We start from the raw sequence: 18,291 nt of genomic DNA, 5'->3' as shown, positions 1-18,291 counted from the left end.
TTTTATCTCTGTGAACACGACAGTATGTCTCTCATTTTGTTCTTACTCTTTTTTTTCCTACTGTGGTTTCCTGTCTTAATTAATCTTGAAGAGATTTACAAAGAACTGTTTTATGAACTCTTTGATTCTATTCGTTGTGCCTTGATTTTTATTTCGATTTAGTCTTTTGGATTTAATATTTCCTTTTACTACTTTGGTGGGATTTATTTTCTGCTCTTTAGCAAACTTAAAATGGAGGCTTTCTTTGTTCATTCTGGGCTCTCTCCTTTTGAATGCTAATATTTATAGTTACAAATTCTAATTATAACTTCACCTACCTCTCACATGTTTCAGTAAGTAAGTATTTTCTTTGTAGTTCTGCCTAGGTTTAATATTTATTATAATGACTTTAGATGTTTTAAATTTCCAAGCATGGGATTTGTCTAATTATACTTTTGTTACTAGTTCTCTGACTTAAATGGCTTTGTGGTCAGAAAAAGCTTTACACATTGTAGCACTCTGCTTTGTAAACTGTATTGTAGTCTATTTCTATAAGTATTCTATGTACATTGGGAAAGCATATGCATTCTCTGACTGCTGGATGCAGTGTTCTGTGGCTGCCTGTGTAATCAAGCTTGTGCATGGTTCTGTGCAAACCTACTGTTTCCTCTCTGCCTTTCAAAACTCTGCTTATCAATTATTGAGATAATCACGTTAAAAGCCTTCTGCTTGAATGGCATATTATCGGTTTCTTCTTGTAAATCTGACATTTTTTTGTGTCACATATTTTGAGCTCACCGTTCAGACGCGCGCAGGTTTTTTTGTTATTGTTGTTGGTTTTTTGTTTGTTTGTTTTTCATATCTTCCTGGAAAATTGAACCTTCTAACCAAACATTCAAGATCCTCTTTGTCAATAGCTGTCTTTCTTGCAGTCAAGTCTGGCTTGTCTGATGTTAACACAGCTAACCTCACTTTCTTTGAATGATTTTTGCCTGGTGTATTCCCTTTTATTCTTTGCCTTTAAACCTTGCTGTGTTTTTTGTATAAAGATGGATTTTTGTAATTGATAAATAACTGAGTTTTTAATGTACTTTAACAACATTTATTCCTTAACTAGAGGGCTTTGTTGATTAACACTTTTTGTGATATATTTGGATTTAATTCTGCCATGTTGATACGCTCTATGCTCTCCATTTACTCTTTTTCTTTCTCCTTCTTAGCTTGCTGTTTACTTGCATTGTTTTATGTTTTATTTTTCCTTTTCCATTTTCCATTTTCCCTCTGTTGGTTTCAGTGCTGTACTATGCCTCTCTGCTGTTTCAATAAGTGCCCTTAAAAGAAACAAAATTTTTTTTTAACATTTCTGCTCTCCTCACAGTCCATACAAAGATGTTTTATCATCAGGTTATATCCTACAGTTCCCTGTCACTTAGATTGCTCTGTGTTATTTATGTAAGCTCCACAAATGATGCTTTATTTGTATATCTATCTATACAACAATACTTAGATTTATCAACATCTTTACCAATATCTTTACTCTTTGAATATTTCTGGGATACACCTGCCACCTGGGCACATCCTTTGGAAGTACATTTAGACAAAATCTACTGATGGAAATTTGTTATTCTTTCTTTCTCTAAAATCTAACTATTTTGCCTTATTCTTGGAAAAAAATAGTTTTGGAGCAGAAAAAAAATTGCAGAATAATATAATTTTTCTTGGAATATTGAAAAGATTATTCTGTTATTTTACTCTGTCCTGGCTTCCATTTGTGCTGTGGCATAATCAATCATCAATCTAATTGTTCCATGGTTTTAGTTTGTTTGGACAAAAGTCTGGCTTTACACTGAAGCTTATTTTAACATGTTTTTCCTCCTAGCAATATGTAGTTTGATATAAATTATCGGTGTGATTCATTTCTTTCTGGATTTTGCTGGACTTCCTGAATTCTGATCACTTCTCACACCAACTGTCTTAAGTTGAAGCTGAAAACTTCTACCACCTGGAGAGTGGAGAGCCCCAAGAGTCCGTTGCTGTCCTCCTGGCTTTCATTCCTGTCTCCCTAATAACTAATATAATGAAATATTGATAACTAATCCAATCATATGTAGTAAAATTACTTTCCAACTAAAATCTGTTCTCCAGCTACAGAAAAATTTTTTAGGAAGTAAATCAATTGTGCCTTTGCTACTCAGAATTCTCACACTTTAAATAAAATCTGGAGTTCTCCCTATAGCCAGTAAGACCCTATGTTACTGACCCTCACTGATTCTCTTCCTCCTATATCCCTCATGCCTTTGAAAACAATTACTTTTATTGTCTTGAAAGGCAGAGTGCTGGGGAGAGAGAGAGCTCACTCTTCACCCACTGATGCACTGCTCAAATGACTGCAGAGGCTGGGCTGAACAGGTTGAAACCAAGGGTTTGTAACTCCATCTGGGGCTCCCACACGAGTGGCAAGGGCCCAAGTACCTGGGTTGTCTGTTCTGCTCTCTCAGGGACATTAGCAGGGGACGGGAATCTGATCAATGCTCATATGGGACGCTGGCAGTACAGCTATTGCTTAAGCTTCTGTGCCACTGTGCCAACCCTACCCCTCAGGCTTTTGCCTTTTCTGACTTTTCTCTTTTCCTTGAATAAACCCAACCTCATCCAACCCCAATGCCTTTGCACGTGACATCCCTCCACCGGGATTGCTCTTCTCCCATTTCTTTCTATGCCTCCTTCCCCTGCATGATTTACTTTTCCTTTCAGTTTCACTTCCATAGAAGGGCCCTATCTGACCATTTCCTAGAAAATAGCCCTTTCTGTCTTTAGTGCTTTCCTCCTTATCTTTGCTTTTTTCCATTAGAAACCGTTGTGTGGAAACTACAAAATTCATTTCATTGATTTATTTCCATTTATTTTTTGCTACCAGAATGTTTCCTTCATAAGGTTGGAATCTGTTTCTCTTATTTATCATTGTATCTCAGGAGTGGGATGCGTGCTGGGGTTTATTATAGCAATTTAGTGAATATTTGTTAAAGTGGGGAATGAGTTTCATTTAACTCTCAGCAAATAATGAGAAATACTTTTTTTCTAGTCTTCTGGGTGAAGAAATTTAGGCTCAGAGATGTTGGATGACCTGGCCCTGGTCACATACTTACTGAATTGCCCAAATCAGGAGCAACATTTGGTACAGTGGTTAAGATGTCACTGGGGAGGCCCACAAGCTACCTTGAAGTGCCTGGGGTCAAGTGCTGCCTCCACTCACGATTCTAGGTCCCTGCTGATACTAACACTAAAAAGTAGCAAGTAATAGCTCAAGGAGTAGGGTCCATGCCATTCACATGGGAGAGCCCAGCTGATTGCTAGCTTGGGCCTGGCCCATCTCAGCTAGAGCAGGCACCAAGGAAGTAAATCCGCACATACTCTCTGTCTGCCTCGCAATGTGTCGGTCTCTTCAATAACATAAAATGTAAAAACAAGCATCAAAATCAAAGCCACATGTATCTGACTTTAGAGACCATCGTTTTTTTTTCTTGCTTTGAACTTGATCTCTGTCTACCCGCTCCATTTGTCTAGCCTGTCTGTCTCTCCAATGGATAACATAAAATGTAAAAACAAGTATCAAAGTCAAAACCAAACGTGTCTGACTCTAGAGACCATTGTGTTTTTTTTCTTACTTTGAACTTTGACATAATCTCAAACTTAAATTTTAAACCTGCAAAAACAGCAGTTTCCTTTTACCCTTCACATAAGTGAAACCACGGTGTTAATATTTACACACAATGAGCAGCTAATCTGTAGACCTATTCCAGTGCCAACAGTTATGCTGCTCAGGTCCTTTCTCTTGTTCAGGATGCTACCTCAGATCACACTTGAGCTGTCATGCCAGCCGAGGCTCCTCCGCAGGATGGGTCTCAGTCCTTTTCTCCCACCATGACCTTGCACTTGTGGAAAATGACATATTCTCTTATTTAAAATTAACTGTATTTGAAGGAGAGAGAGAGAGAGAGATCCCATCTGCTCTTTTTCTCCCCAAATGCCTAGGGGACAGGAGCTCAACCAAAGTCTCCCGTGTTAGCGGCAGAGACCAAATTACTTGAGCTATCATGTGCCACCTGGCACAGTACGCATTAGTAGGAAGCTGGAATCAGAAGCACGACTGGATCTGGAAGCTAGGCACACCCATATGGCACGTGGGCATTGCAAAATGAGTCAAGCACCCACCCCAGAAAGGCCATATTCTTAACAGCAGGAATTAGCATATACAGAATGCACAGCAGACCTGGGAAGTTTTGCATGCTAATAGCCATGATTGTTCAAGAAGAAAAGAAATACTGCTTATGAAGCATGAAAGGGAAATGACTCAAGTTCTCTTTATGTTGTTCAGCTTGGCCGACCTTGAAGAGTTCATAACAAATAGTGAAAGTGGCTTGCTCAAGAAAGTCGAAAAAGGAGATTCCCAAGGGCTGGTTGAGATTATGGGCCGCCTTGTGGCTCTTAAAGAACGGCAGAGTGGCACTGATGAGATGTTTGAGCCCCTAAAGCAAACTATCGAATTGCTGAAGACCTACGAGCAAGAATTGCCAGAAACGGTGTTTAGCCAGCTAGAGGTCAGTGCCTTTGTGTATTTCTTATAAAAAGAGGTTGAAGTCTTAGGATTTCAGGGTGGGGTGAGATGGACTGAAATAAATGACAAAGAGGGCTTGGTGTTTAGCCAAGGCCTATGTTTTTGGAACTGTAGCAAGTGACATATGTGTGATATTTAGTACATTCTGGAAACTCAGTCATTTGTAATGATGGAGATATAGGAGAGAATTAGACAGGAAGGAGGCTTCCCCACCACTCAGAATCATAGATGAACCCAGTTTTCAATTCAAAGGAAGAAAGTCTGGTCTGAGGGATAAGATGGATAAGAGGAAAGTGTGGGGCATGAGCCACAAGGCTCCTGGCTAGAGGTTCAGAATCAGAACAGTGTGGATTGAATTTAGATGATGCTTGAGAGACTAGGAAACTAGGGAGGCAGGTCAAAGAAGAGTGGGGTGGGGAGAAGTCTAGTGTGTGAGCAAATGATACCACCATACCTCTATGTGACTCTTTAGTATGTGATAAAAGCATGTGGAATCGGCCCAGCCTCAGGATCATGGTGTAGAGGGAGCACCTCGTGGGGCTGACCACCCTGACGTCTTCTCTTGCAGGAGCTGCCTGAGAAATGGAACAACCTAAAAAAGATGGCCATCACTGTGCGGCAGCAGGTGGCCCCACTGCAGGCAAACGAAGTGGCCGTCCTCCGCCAGAAATGCACAGCCTTCGACTCTGAACAGCAGCACTTCTGGGAGCGATTCCACAGAGAAGCCCCCTTCAGGTAGGGACCAAAGCCATCTCTACTTTCTCACTTGTTGGGGACTTTGCCATGCCTGAGTCACTGTTGACCTTCTTGCCAAGTTGGTGTAAGTCCTTAGCAGAGGAAGACTAAATGACAGCCTTCCCTTCCGTGCAGGTCCTTTGGTTGGCACACCATGCCAATGCAGGCAGAGTCCTATCATGACCTATGTGAGAGGACTATACAAACACTGCCAAACTCATGACCTTAAAAAAAAATAAAGGATCTTCTTATATGTCCAAGTATGTATATGGTAAAAGAAAAGTGTTCTGAGTCTTCCCAGACTTCTCCCCTTTTGACTTTATAGAATGCCTGATAGACTTCTTAAATCATTTGAGAAGGTGTTTTGGTAGCCAAAAGGAAGGATTTAGTTAAAGACTTGCTTCAGGGAGTTTTCTCTTGGCAGTACAATAGGTAGGCACTGCTGTACTTGTTAGTATGGGTGTGCATACAAGCAGAGCCGGAGTAGAATGGAAAGTGCCACTCACATGTACTCCACTGAACACACATCAGGGTTTGTCTCTCAGAAGTTTCCTTCCTGGTGCAGCCACCAACCAGGGGTTTGCTACCAAAGCACTCGTCAGCTTCAGGAGATTCGATCAGGACACGTTGATCTGAGCCAGCAGTCCGCTTGTCTACCCATGGGCCAGCCACATCAAGTCCCCTCCCATGCCTCCATTTCCATGAGTGGTTTTCTATTCCCTTGCATTGAGTTTCTGGCTTTTGTCTTCTTTGGTTTTGCTTAGACAGACTTGGAAATTTCCAAACTGGAGAATGCTCTATGTAAAGAGTGACGAACTTTTTTATTTTGAGAGGTTACTTACCAGCAGGAATAGGAAAGTAACAAATAAATTTAAAAAAAGAAATCACAACTATTAGAAAGGAAACATAAGCAGTTTCCAAAAAGTTCATGGGAAATACATATTATAAAAAATCTATCCATGGTTTTCAAAAAAAAATTTGAAACCAAATACTGTTAATTCCACATTTCCATAAATTGAAGCTCTCCTAAATCAAACGATTCAGTACTTGGACTCTGAATTCAGGCTCCCTGGAGACTGCCATGGGGTCTACTCCTTAGTACTTGTGACATGGCAAGTGACTTAGTATCTTTCGCTTTGGTTTTCTCATCAGTTATGTGCAGGTTGTGATTAGCATTCATAGAGTTGTGTTCAGGACTAAAGAGATCATTCTAGAAAGATTTTAGCTATGTGTGTTCTGCAGTATGGTGACCAGCCTTCCTGGTTTTCACCACTGACTATTCTGATTTTAGCATTGAAATTATCGTGTCTGGAAAACCCCTCTGTTCCAGGCAAGCTTGGTTGGTTGGTCACCCAACCTGACACACCATCAAGTTCTAATATCTTTAAATTTTTTTTCTTTGACAGATAATAAAATTGTTTATATTTATGGGACATAGAGTGTTCTTTCAATCCACATATATAGTGAATCAGTTAGGAAATTTTTGTTATCCGCCATTTCCAACAGCTGTAATTCTTTCTGAGGAGAAAGCTAAAAATCTTCTCTTCTGCTTATTTGGAATTATACCATATGGCTTTTGCTAGCTGTGTATGGTAGCAAATAGCTAGGTAATAGTAACACCAGACCTCTCTCCTCCTCTCTGGCTATGACATGGAACCTGTTAGTCAATCCCTTCCCATCCCTGACTCTTCTCTACCTTCTGTAAAGGCCATTCTTATCATTAATTCGTCAAACATTTATTAAGTAGTTGTGACTTCCCAAGCACCATTCTCGGAGCTAGAAGGAGTAAAGCAAATGCATTAAGAGGCGGGGGCCGACTGTGTGTAAACTACTCATAAGGTCAAGACACACAGAATGTGATGCTCCAACAATGTCCTGCTCTTTTGGCTACACAATAGCATCAAAACCCTCACTGCCCAGTGTGCTCTACCAGCCAACTAAGCTACAGTCTCTGGAAGCGAGATCCATGTGTTAGTTTGTAAGGCTGCCGGGGTGATTACAATTTGCAGCTAAATTGGAGAACTGCCACCCTAAAGGGAAATAATTGCTTCCTTTTAAGCAATCCTGCCAGGGCAGGTAGTTCCAAATGAGTCCATATCCCTTTGGAATAATTGCCACAGGGGCCAGGCCCTCGTTCCCGAGAAATATCTATTGCTCAAAACATGTGGGACTTCTCTGGGGGCTATTCTTTCCCAGGCTAAGGCTTACTCCTTTGACGTCTCTCTGCATATAGAATTGAGTTTGTGAAATTGAACTCATGCTCGTGCAAGGCCAACGTTGGCGAGGGAAATGGCTTCTAAGTCTTAGTGCTGTTATTCAGTATTAATAACCACACCGAAGGTAGCAGGCATAAAAACGACACTGCTCTGTCTTCCTCTTTCATTGTGAAATTTTCATTTTCTTTATAATTTAATTTTCTTTAAATGTTGACAAACACATAGTACTTTGCACATCATTAATGGGGCGCAGAACAACACTTCTTTTTTTTTTTTTAAAGATTTATTTTATTTTCGTTACAAAGTCAGATATACTGAGAGGAGGAGAGATAGAGAGGAAGTGGAGCTGCCGGGATTAGAACCAGCGGCCATATGGGATCAAGGCGAGGACCTTAGCCACTAGGCCACGCTGCCAAGCCCAGAACAACACTTCTACACAAGCAAGCGGCACGTCCCGATCAAATCAGACAATTAGCATAATTAGCATTTCCATTTCCTGGAACACTAATACATTGGCATCAGCTGTCTAACGAGAAAGTTTCCAAAGAAGATGCTTGAAAAAATATCTTCCCAAAAGAGATCTCTGAGACCACCTCCCCAGAAAGAATGCTGGTGTGCTTTTGTGTGTCTGTGAGAGATGTGTTTCCTTCATTGTAACGCTGTGCGGATGTTGATCAGCTGCTGCGTTTCTTTTTTCCTTTTAGTTTAGTTTTATTTTTATTTGATAGCTGCATTCGTTTTTTCTTTCTTAGCACTGGTATCTGGTGGCTGTGAGGATACAGTTACTCTTAAGCTGGGTTTTCCAAATTCACATCTGCTGATTTGACATGCAGATGAATCCTACGAAGAGAATGTGTTCAAAAGAACTGCTCACAGCAGTGTGGGAAACCAAATGTTGCTGCAATTTTGATGTATTTCTCTTCTTGTCAAGAGTCTCAAGCAGAATTATAGATTTCTTGCAGAAGGGGATCTTAACGGGTGTCAACCCATGTGTTTTGTTGCTTGGTTTGGTTTTTGTGCATTTTTACAGTTTTGAGGTGTTGTATGTGACAAATGACTTTAATTCCAATTCCTTCCCTTTTAAATCATCTATGAATTTCTAAATTGCAAACCCTGATAGTGCTCCTCTGTGAGCACAAGTTTCTGCTCCTGATTGCATTACACAGGTTAAGCTCAGCTTCTAATCTTCTTGTTGTTGATGAAGGAAAAGCAAATGAGTGCATCTCTAGGACCTTGCCGTTCATCAGGGACTTTATGAACTCTGATCATTTGGATTCAGGTTCCTTTTCCATGTCCAAGCCACATTTTATATCCTCTTTTGGTTCTTTTTTATAATTAGTTGCTATGCATTTATTTAAGCAGAGAGGCAGAAAAAGAAATATTCCTTTTGCTGGTTCACTCTCCAAAAGCCCACAACAACCAAAGCTGGACGAAGATCAGAGGCAGCACTCAGAAACTTGGTTAGGGGTTTCACATATAGATGACAGGGAACTAGGTATCTTCTACTGCCTCCCAGAGTTTTATTGACAGGAACCTGGAGTCAGAAACCAGGGCCAAGGATTGAAGCCAGCGACCCAGATATGGGATGCTGGTGTCTTAACTGCTGAGCTTCTCATTTATACCCCTTCTTTGGTTCTTAATTCCAGATTACATCAGCATATTCCTAGAGGAGTGCTCACACACCACAATAACTGGTTGTATCATCATACCATGATTCAAAATTTTCACATCCCCTAAAACTGGCAACTATTTCTCTCCACTTAAGTGAAAAGAACTCTCCACATTTCTGGCAGCCTTTCCTTCCTTGGTCTTCCTGCCCTAATGCACATGACCTCAAACCATGATGCTAGGATATACAGGCTTCTTACCCACAAGACCAAAGTAGACTGAGTTTTTGGTAGTATGACAAGCTAGCCCCGTGAGCTCTAGCTCAGTGAAGATCACTAATGTTCTTAAGATGACAACGTAGATTTATGAGTGTCTGGGAGCCTCTTCTGGAAGGTACTTTCCCATCAGGTGCTGTCCTGTAGGACACATGCATGAGAACATAAGGGTTTAGTATTACTTCCATGGTGCCAGTTGTCTCTTTAACAATTGGAGAAAAGAGAAACATTAGTCATTATGTCTCCAAGGATCATATCAATAGCTCAAGACATGTCATTTATTCATCTTGACCTTATTCTAGCAGTTGATCTGAGTCATTCACTTGATTTAGGCTTCCAGTGTGGTCTCAACATTGAAGAGAATATATCCTAGGTCGTTGCTAGGATATTGAGATGATATACATCTCCAAACACAAGGACTGATAGCAAGCTAGGGACAGTGTCAGAAATTAGCAGCAAGATATGAACCCTGGATGCTATCTTAAACCCTACTAAGGATGCATTTCACATACACCCATAGAAAATGATGATTGAGCCAATGGCAAATACAATCGATTTTGGACCCCCAAAAGGGGATGAGTGGAAAGAAAAATGTTTTCCGGGCAAGGAAGCAACACATAGTCCAAAGGAAGGCAGTGTGAGAAACATGCTGAAGAGTAGTAGGTAGGTATGTCTGGGATGCAGGGAGCAGGAGATGAGAATGAGACGTCCAGATGTTCTCGTGTTGAGCCACAGGGAAGTTGATGTGTGAGACCAACTTAGAGATAATCCTCAACTTACGATGCAGTTATGTACCAACAAACACATCTAAGCTACAATTGCTGTACGTGGAAAATGTGATTGACACACCTAAGCTATTGAATTTCCTGGCTTAGAAACTCACCAAACTCTAAAGGATTGGTTGGTTGTCTCCTGACTGTGGGCCTGGATGGAGCCTGTGTTTGCTGCCTCCACCCAGTACCACCAAGAAAGGATCAAACCACAGATCGCTAGCCTGGGGAAAGGCATAAATTCAAACTTCCTAATGTTCATTCATTTCACACCATCATGCAAGTAAAAAGGGGGGGGGGAGGCACAAGTTGCACCATCTGTAATCTGAACCATACTTTCTAGTGGCTGTGGAAAGCAAAATAGAGCCAGACAGCCTCAAGACTAGGTATTCAGTGAGAGTGGCCACCACAGCTCAGATGAGAAGTGGTAGGGCCCAAACTGAAGCAGTAGCAGAGAAAGAAAAGTAAATGGATTTGAGAGAGATTTAGGAGACAAGAATCAGTGGGACTGATGGAATATGAGCAGTGGGGAGACAGAGACCATTTGCTGGCTTGGGCAAGCAGGTAGATGGTGATTCCACTGTCCAATGAGATGGGCAGGCCCAGAACCTGAAGGATTGGGGATCCCAAGTTCAGAGTTGGGCACCTTGTGTTTTGTGACATACGCGGGTATCAAGGAGTGTGCCATCATTCACCATATATGCAAATGTGGCATAGGGGTTAACACTGACCAGTATCTAGCTTCTAAAAGAACAACTGGAGTCATTTACTCTGCTCTGTCTCTATGATAATGTCTGAATCAAGCAAGAATCAAGCCTTTTTTCTAACATATTACACACACAAACATGGTATTTTCATTTCTCTTCATCATAATTTTTAAGGTTTATTTTTATTTGAAAGATGTAGTTACAGAGAGAGTGAGGGAGAGAGCGAGAGAGAGAAAAAGAAAGACATTTTCCACCTGCTGTTTCATTCCCCAAATGGCTGCAACGATTAGAGCTGGGCAGGCCAAAACCAGGTACCTTGAATTCCATTGGGGTCTCTTACATGGATGTCTGGGCCCCAAGTGTTTGCACCCTCTGTTACCATTTTTTGTGATGCATTAGCAGGGAGTTATGTTAGCAGTGCATCAGCCAGGTTCACATTGTGTCCATATGACAAGCTACCCCACAATACTGGTCTCCACTGTACTTTCATTTTATCCAGGCCTTCCAGACATTTCTCTTTTAGATGAAAAAAAAAATGTCTGCATTATTGTTTCAATCTCACAGACTTGGCCCACCCTTTTGCCTCCAATTACATCCTTGTTCTTATACTGTATCATTCCCCCAAGATCTGGAGAATGGCTCCAAGTTTATTAGGCGCATGAATCAGACCTCTGAGTACTCTGACAATTTGCACTAGAGATTTGAAATGTTAGGAGGGCTACCTGTCTTCACGTCTAGAGGTTGCTTCCACAACTTAGGCCAAATTAGTTTTTACTGCATGCTCAACTACAGGAAATGGCTGTCCACAAATTTAAGCTATACATAAAAATTATGCCACAGGGTGGATTGAATTTGGAATAGGTTTGACAAATATTTGCCTCTTACAAATATTTGAGGAACCAGCATTGACTTAAGGATGCTCACATATGCTGAGGGAAAAACGGTGAGCAAGCATTTATTACCTTTTGTGTATACCCGAATCTTGCAATTGCTCACATCTTGCCTAATCAGTTACTTCTGAGTCATACTCCATTAATAAATTAAACAGAGGGCCCGGAGGCGTGGCCTAGCGGCTAAAGTCCTCGCCTTGAAAGCCCCAGGATCCCATATGGGTGCCGGTTCTAATCCCGGCAGCTCCACTTCCCATCCAGCTCCCTGCTTGTGGCCTGGGAAAGCAGTTGAGGACGGCCCAATGCATTGGGACGCTGCACCCGCATGGGAGACCCGGAAGAGGTTCCAGATTCCTGGCTTCGGATCGGCGCACATCGGCCCATTGCGGCTCACTTGGGGAGTGAAACATCGGACGGAGGATCTTCCTCTCTGTCTCTCCTCCTCTGTGTATATCTGACTTTGTAATAAAAATGAATAAATCTTTAAAAAAATAAATAAATTAAACAGAATTCATCTGGAACTTTATAGATCTTAGGTGAACACAGGAAGGCCAAGTTAAGTTCATTCTAGGCGAGATCATAAAGCAGAACCTGCATACACCAACACTTAGTCTGAGCAAGTGAAGAGCCAGAAAACCACTCATGCTTGGTGATCTTCTGTGCTGAGCCACTGGCCTAGAGGATGTTATTGTTTATTTGTTTTCTAGTCCATTTAGAAAAAAATCACCCATAAAGGAGAATGTCCTTGGCTATAGACAGAGGGCTGTCTCTATCTCTCTAGTCCCAACCATCCATTCCCTTGTGAAATACCTAGAGGCTGAGGAACAGCACAGACAGACAAGTGATGTTCAGACATTCTCTTAAGATCCAAATCTGCGGGGCTAGAATTGTGGTGCCCAGCTTAAGCCACTGCCCGCCGTGACAGCATCCCACATGAGTGCTGGTTTTAGTCCTGACCTCTCCACTTCCAAACCAGCTCCTTGATAATGACCTGATGGTGCAGTAGCAGTTGGCTTGAGAGCTTGGACCCCTGACATCCATATAGGGAACCTGGATAGAGTTCCAGGCTCCTGGCTTGGGCCTGGTCCAGCCCTAGCCGTTGCAACCATTTGGGAAATAAACCAGAAGATAAAGATCTCTCTCTTCCTCTCCCTCTCTCTGTAACCCTAGATTTCAAATAAATAAATTAAAAATAAAACACAGATATAAAATCTACAACAAAAGCCCTTGAGCCAAAAATTATTTGGATGGAACAAGAAGGAATCAAACATAACAAGCATCAAAGTTAATCTGACTTTAATTTAATAGTATGCATAGCTGATATTGTGTTGCATGATAATCAGGCATAAGTGGTAAGAAGTTGAGGCAAATGACTTTCATTAGGATTAAATCCATCCATCACATCAGATTTTCTGAAGGCAAGTGAAGAAGAGGAGCAGGCCAAGAAAGAACTCCCTTCCTCTCTGCAGCTTCCCCAACCCACATACACAGTCATGTGTGCCCACAAATGGAAACACACACAAAAGAGGATACTTCAAAAGGTTTGTGGAAATGGGGTATGAAAACATGCTTATATTGGAGCTAAAAACATTCCATAGTTTTCTTTTTTGTAATACACGTTCTTATGAACTTCTTGAAGACCTCTTACACGGACAGATTTCAAAAATTCTTGCACCAAAAATAAGCACATCTTTTGCTTCCATTTCCCACAAGCTTCGGAAATAATCTCAAGTAATAAACAGGAGGAAATGGCTCGTTCTCTGAAGACTCATTTTCTCTCCACTTTGCCCTCAATGATGAGCCCTGGCATGCCCTGTTCTGATTCTGGAGAGCCTACCCCCTGAGGTCATGATGGTCCCAAGATCTAGCCCTCCAGGCAAACCACAACAAGGAAACCTGAATTTGGGGTACAGAGATTCAAGGGAAATTAAAGAAGGAAAATGAGAGAGGTTCCTTAAACGATCGGGTTAGGAGTGCTCCCCACTAAAACAGCATTGTCTGACTGTGTGTGGCTTCCTTTGAACATAGGGTTCTAACACGGGCAGACTGTGGCAGGAATGCATGCCTGCTGGGGTAGCAGGAGCACGTTGGGCTGGCAGGAGGATCCAGAGCCAGGGCATTGGATGTGTGCCTTGAAGCCCTGGAGGAAGAGGGTACAGAAACGTGCACCAGGTGTCAAGTGAGACACAGTGCCTGCTTGAGTTGGCACAGAGCCCGATGCTGTCCCAGCTGCACGTTGCAGAAGGGAGCAGCCCAGAGAGTGGGAACAAGCCACTAGAAGGAGATCACTGGGGACAGTTCGGAAGAGGAGGAACCTGGCTTGAGGTTCACAACAAAGGAAAGGGGGACCACCACCAGGGCTAGGAATTGTGAAGGCCAAAGTGGAGAGTTCTTGCATCATTCACAGATCATGCAAAATTATCAGTTTAAAAATTATCCAGATGTAGAGTTATTGAATTTCAAGTTCTGCCTGCAGTTGCCTTAGGCAGGACCAGACCAAATGATTTGGGGCATTTTACACATTCTGCAGACCTGATGTTCCCCCTCCCTGCTCAGTAAGCACTTTACACTGTCTCTTCAGGGTCGCTGACAGAGGTTCTCCAACTCAGGGTAACGCTGTGTATTGCTGATGTAGGCCAGCAGTTTGAGCCTCATCATGGATGAGGACATCACCTTGACGTGCAGGAATTACTTGGAGAATGTCAAAGACACTTCTGTCTGGCCCCTGCCCCACCAGTGACTCTGATTTAACTGGTCTGAAGAGCAGTCTGGGCCTGGGAACTACGGAGAGAAGGGGACACACACACACACACACACACACACACACACATTCACACATACATGTCTTCCAGCTGCTGGTTTACTCTGCAAACAACTGGGACTGGGCCAGGCCAAAGGCAGCAGTCTGGAACTCCATCTGGGACCCCCATGTGCGTACAGGGACCTAAAGATTTTGCTTTTGCGGTTGCTTTAGCACAGAACTGGATCTAAAGTGGAGCATCCAGGAGTGGAATCAGCAACCTTGCGGGATGTTGGCATCATAGACAGCAACTTAATCCAGAGTGGCACAATGAGAGCTCTTAGCAGGGGTTTTATTAGAGCATTTGGAAGACTCTAACAGGCAGCCAAGTTTGAGAGAACATTGCATTAGAAGGAGCAATGCCAGGATGGATCAGGGTTGCACATGTAAGAAAACCTGTCTACCACTGGTTTCCTGTCAGCAGGTCTCGCTCCCCAGCTTCTACAAGGACTCAGCAGTGCTCTATGATATTATGTGGTCTCACAGAAGCCAACAGCTAAATGAAGGGAAGGGTGTAAAGGGGGTTTGGGTAAGAAGGTGAGCATCTCAATACCTGGATGGGAAAGTTGAGGGAGGTGAAGATGGTGGTATTTTTGTTACCTTCTCAGCTATGAGGAAAGAACCCACACAGGGGCTCATGTCTATCACCTCTCACCTCACCTCCAGCGCTCCTCCCACCCAACCTCCTCTGGACTTTGTTTCTTCCCAGATTTAGACATTACTGAGAAAAGCCCTGTTCTTTGCTGAAAATACTAGATCTTGAAGAGTTTCAGTATGTATCACCTTAGTAATTCAGAGAATTGAATCCTATAGACTTGACTTACAAAGAGAATGCATGATGTTTTGCAGATTTGACAGCCTGCACCCTCATCAAATGCTGGATGCCAAGCACGTGGAGATCCAGCAGATGGAATCTGTCATGGCCTCCATTGCTGAGTCTGCTAGCCTGTTCGAGGTCAATGTTCCTGACTATAAGCAGCTGCGGCAGTGCCGCAAGGAAGTCTGCCAGCTGAAAGAGCTCTGGGACACCATTGGAATGGTGACGTCCAGCATCCGTGCCTGGGAGACCACCCGGTGGCAGGATATCAACGTGGAGGCCATGGAATTGGAGTGCAAAATGTTCGCCCGGAACATCCGGAACTTCGACAAGGAGGTCAGGGCCTGGGACGCATTCACAGGCCTGGAGAGCATTGTGTTGAACACCCTGACCTCCCTGAGGGCAGTGACTGAGCTGCGGAATCCAGCCATCCGGGAGCGGCACTGGAGGCAGCTGATGCAGGCCACGGGTGTGAGCTTCACCATGGATGAGAGCATCACCCTGGCACACCTCCTGCAGCTCCAGCTGCACCACTTTGAAGACGAGGTCCGGGGCATCGTGGACAAAGCTGTGAAAGAGATGTGCATGGAGAAGACCCTCCGGGAGCTGCAGACCACATGGGCTGACATGGAGTTCCAGTACGAGCCCCACCCACGGACCTACGTCCCCCTGCTGCAGTCCAACGAGGATCTCATTGAAGTTCTAGAGGATAACCAGGTCCAACTCCAGAACCTGATGACATCCAAGTACATTGCTTTCTTCCTGGAGGAAGTGTCAGGCTGGCAAAAGAAGTTGTCCACAGCTGACGCAGTCCTCTCGCTCTGGTTCGAGGTGCAACGAACCTGGTCTCACCTAGAAAGCATATTCATCGGCTCTGAAGACATTCGGGCTCAGCTACCCCAGGTACCTGCTGAGGAAATCCTGCTCTCAAGTCCAGGAAACTCCCTCCATCCCTCTGCATTGTCCAGAGGCTTTCCTTTTCGGCCGCTTGGCTTTAGCTTCTGGGCAGGGCTCCAACCTTCCCCAAACCCTCAAACACTGATCTTGCCACCCACTGGAAGGCAGGCAGTGGAAGAGAGAACAAAGGAAGAATGTGCCCTGGGCCATTTGTCTTTAACTGAGTAAGAAATAAATGAAAGAACTGTTTTTTGTTTTTTTCAGTGTGTGCGAGAAACGAGGTGGAGCACACTTCTATTGCCAGTGGAGGGTCAGCTCTACATGGGCTGCACCACAGATCCTTAAGATGAAGATATTGACTAAAAGAGAGTCTCATTTCCAAGAGAATTGGGGCTGCTGCTGAGCAGCGAGCCGTTCTGTAATCCTCTAACCGGTGCCAACTGGCTAACTACCACCTCTCAGTTAAAACACCAAACAATGGCTGCCCCTCAGCACACATTCTGCTCATTGGCTTCTCTGTTTGATTGCCCCCGGTTGTTAATTCTAATTAACGCACTACTAACCATCCCCTCTCTCAATAGACCCCAATTCATCTGAAAACTGTTTTTTTTTATTATTATTATTTTTCTGACTTCCTCTGTGTCCCTTCAGAACAGTGAGCAGTGAGTTCCTTGCCTACAAATTAGTTTGATTCCAAAATGTCACAGGTCATGCAGCGCTTAGAAGCATGCTCCCCCAACAAAGGCACATTACCTCAGCGCAGATTAAAGGTTGTATGTCTACAATAAGAAGTAACAGAAAATGATCCCCTGATAGCAGTTGCAAATAAACCAAATTGAATAAAGCAGGTTTTATTTATCTCAGATGCTGGTGAAGGAAGAAAAGCTGGTTTTATTGTTTGCAGGCAAGGACCTAGGTGAAAATTTTTGCAGAATTTAGAGGAGACATGCAAGAGTTTTTATTAAAATATTAATTATCATCAGCTACTAAACAGTGCCACAGATTTGTGTGCAAAATACTTAAATACTTGTGTTTGCTTTTATTAACACAACAGAAACAATCTCAAAACATAGTACAATTATCCACCATCTTTCATCCTAACTAGTAACTGTTTTTTACTCATAAAGATTTCCCAATTTTGTTCACATCTATACCTATTTTTACATAACTACTGTCAGTGTAATTACAGCGTCTTTTTGAAGAAAGTTTCATTTGTTTATTTGAAAGTGAAGTTACACAGAGAAAAGGAGAGACAGAGAGATGGATTTATCTTCTGGTTCACTCCCCCAAATGGCTTCAAAAGCTGGTGCTGGGCCAACCCAAAACCAAGAGGCAGAGCTTCATTTGAGTCTCCTATATGGATGGTAGGGGCCCAAGTACACAGGCCATCTTCTGCTATTTTCTCAGGAACATTGGCAGGAAGCTGATTTGTAAGTAGAGCAGCTGGGACTGGAACCATCACACGAAGGGGATACCAGCATGGCAAGCAACAGCCTAAACAGCTGTACCACAGTTCAGGCACCTGTGATTACAAGTTCTATCCACATCTTTTTGCCTGAAAGTTTATAACAGATATTTCCAGTACTTCCATAAACTTGATATGGAGAGACAAAGACAGCAGGGCTTCAGCCATGGGGACAAGTGCTATAACCTTTCAGTGCCTAGTTTTCTTCATGTATTTTTGTGTAATGGGACAGATATCAATACTTACTTCACAGTTCATTAAGATAATGCACATAGCACTTACCTTTAGGATAATTCTTAGCTAATAATAACGATACAGTTTCCAAGCGTTGACTTAAATCACTTTGCATATCTGGAGATCCCTCAGTATCCACAAAGCATTGGTTTCAGGACCCTCCACATGACCACCGTCTAGGGATAATTAAGTCACTTACATAAAGCAGTATAGTACCTTTATAGAACCTGCACAGACTTCCCTTTCCTTTCAGTCATATCCAGATTATTTATAATACCTAATG

The 18,291-nt window shown here is 42.8% G+C and overlaps 1 protein-coding gene across 1 annotated transcript in view; it reads left to right on the top strand.

The window, feature by feature from the left end:
• Positions 1 to 18,291, top strand: part of DNAH9 (dynein axonemal heavy chain 9) — a 305,997-nt gene that overhangs the window by 71,888 nt on the left and 215,818 nt on the right. Inside the window, exons 18-20 of the mRNA XM_058676055.1 lie at positions 4,355 to 4,577; positions 5,163 to 5,329; positions 15,445 to 16,315. Of these exons, the coding sequence (XP_058532038.1) occupies positions 4,355 to 4,577; positions 5,163 to 5,329; positions 15,445 to 16,315 (1,261 nt within the window). The remainder of the gene's footprint in view (positions 1 to 4,354; positions 4,578 to 5,162; positions 5,330 to 15,444; positions 16,316 to 18,291) is intronic.

This window comes from Ochotona princeps, chromosome 17, assembly GCF_030435755.1.
Source record: "Ochotona princeps isolate mOchPri1 chromosome 17, mOchPri1.hap1, whole genome shotgun sequence".
Taxonomy (NCBI): Eukaryota; Metazoa; Chordata; class Mammalia; order Lagomorpha; family Ochotonidae; genus Ochotona; species Ochotona princeps.
This window is presented reverse-complemented; position numbering and strand designations above follow the sequence as displayed.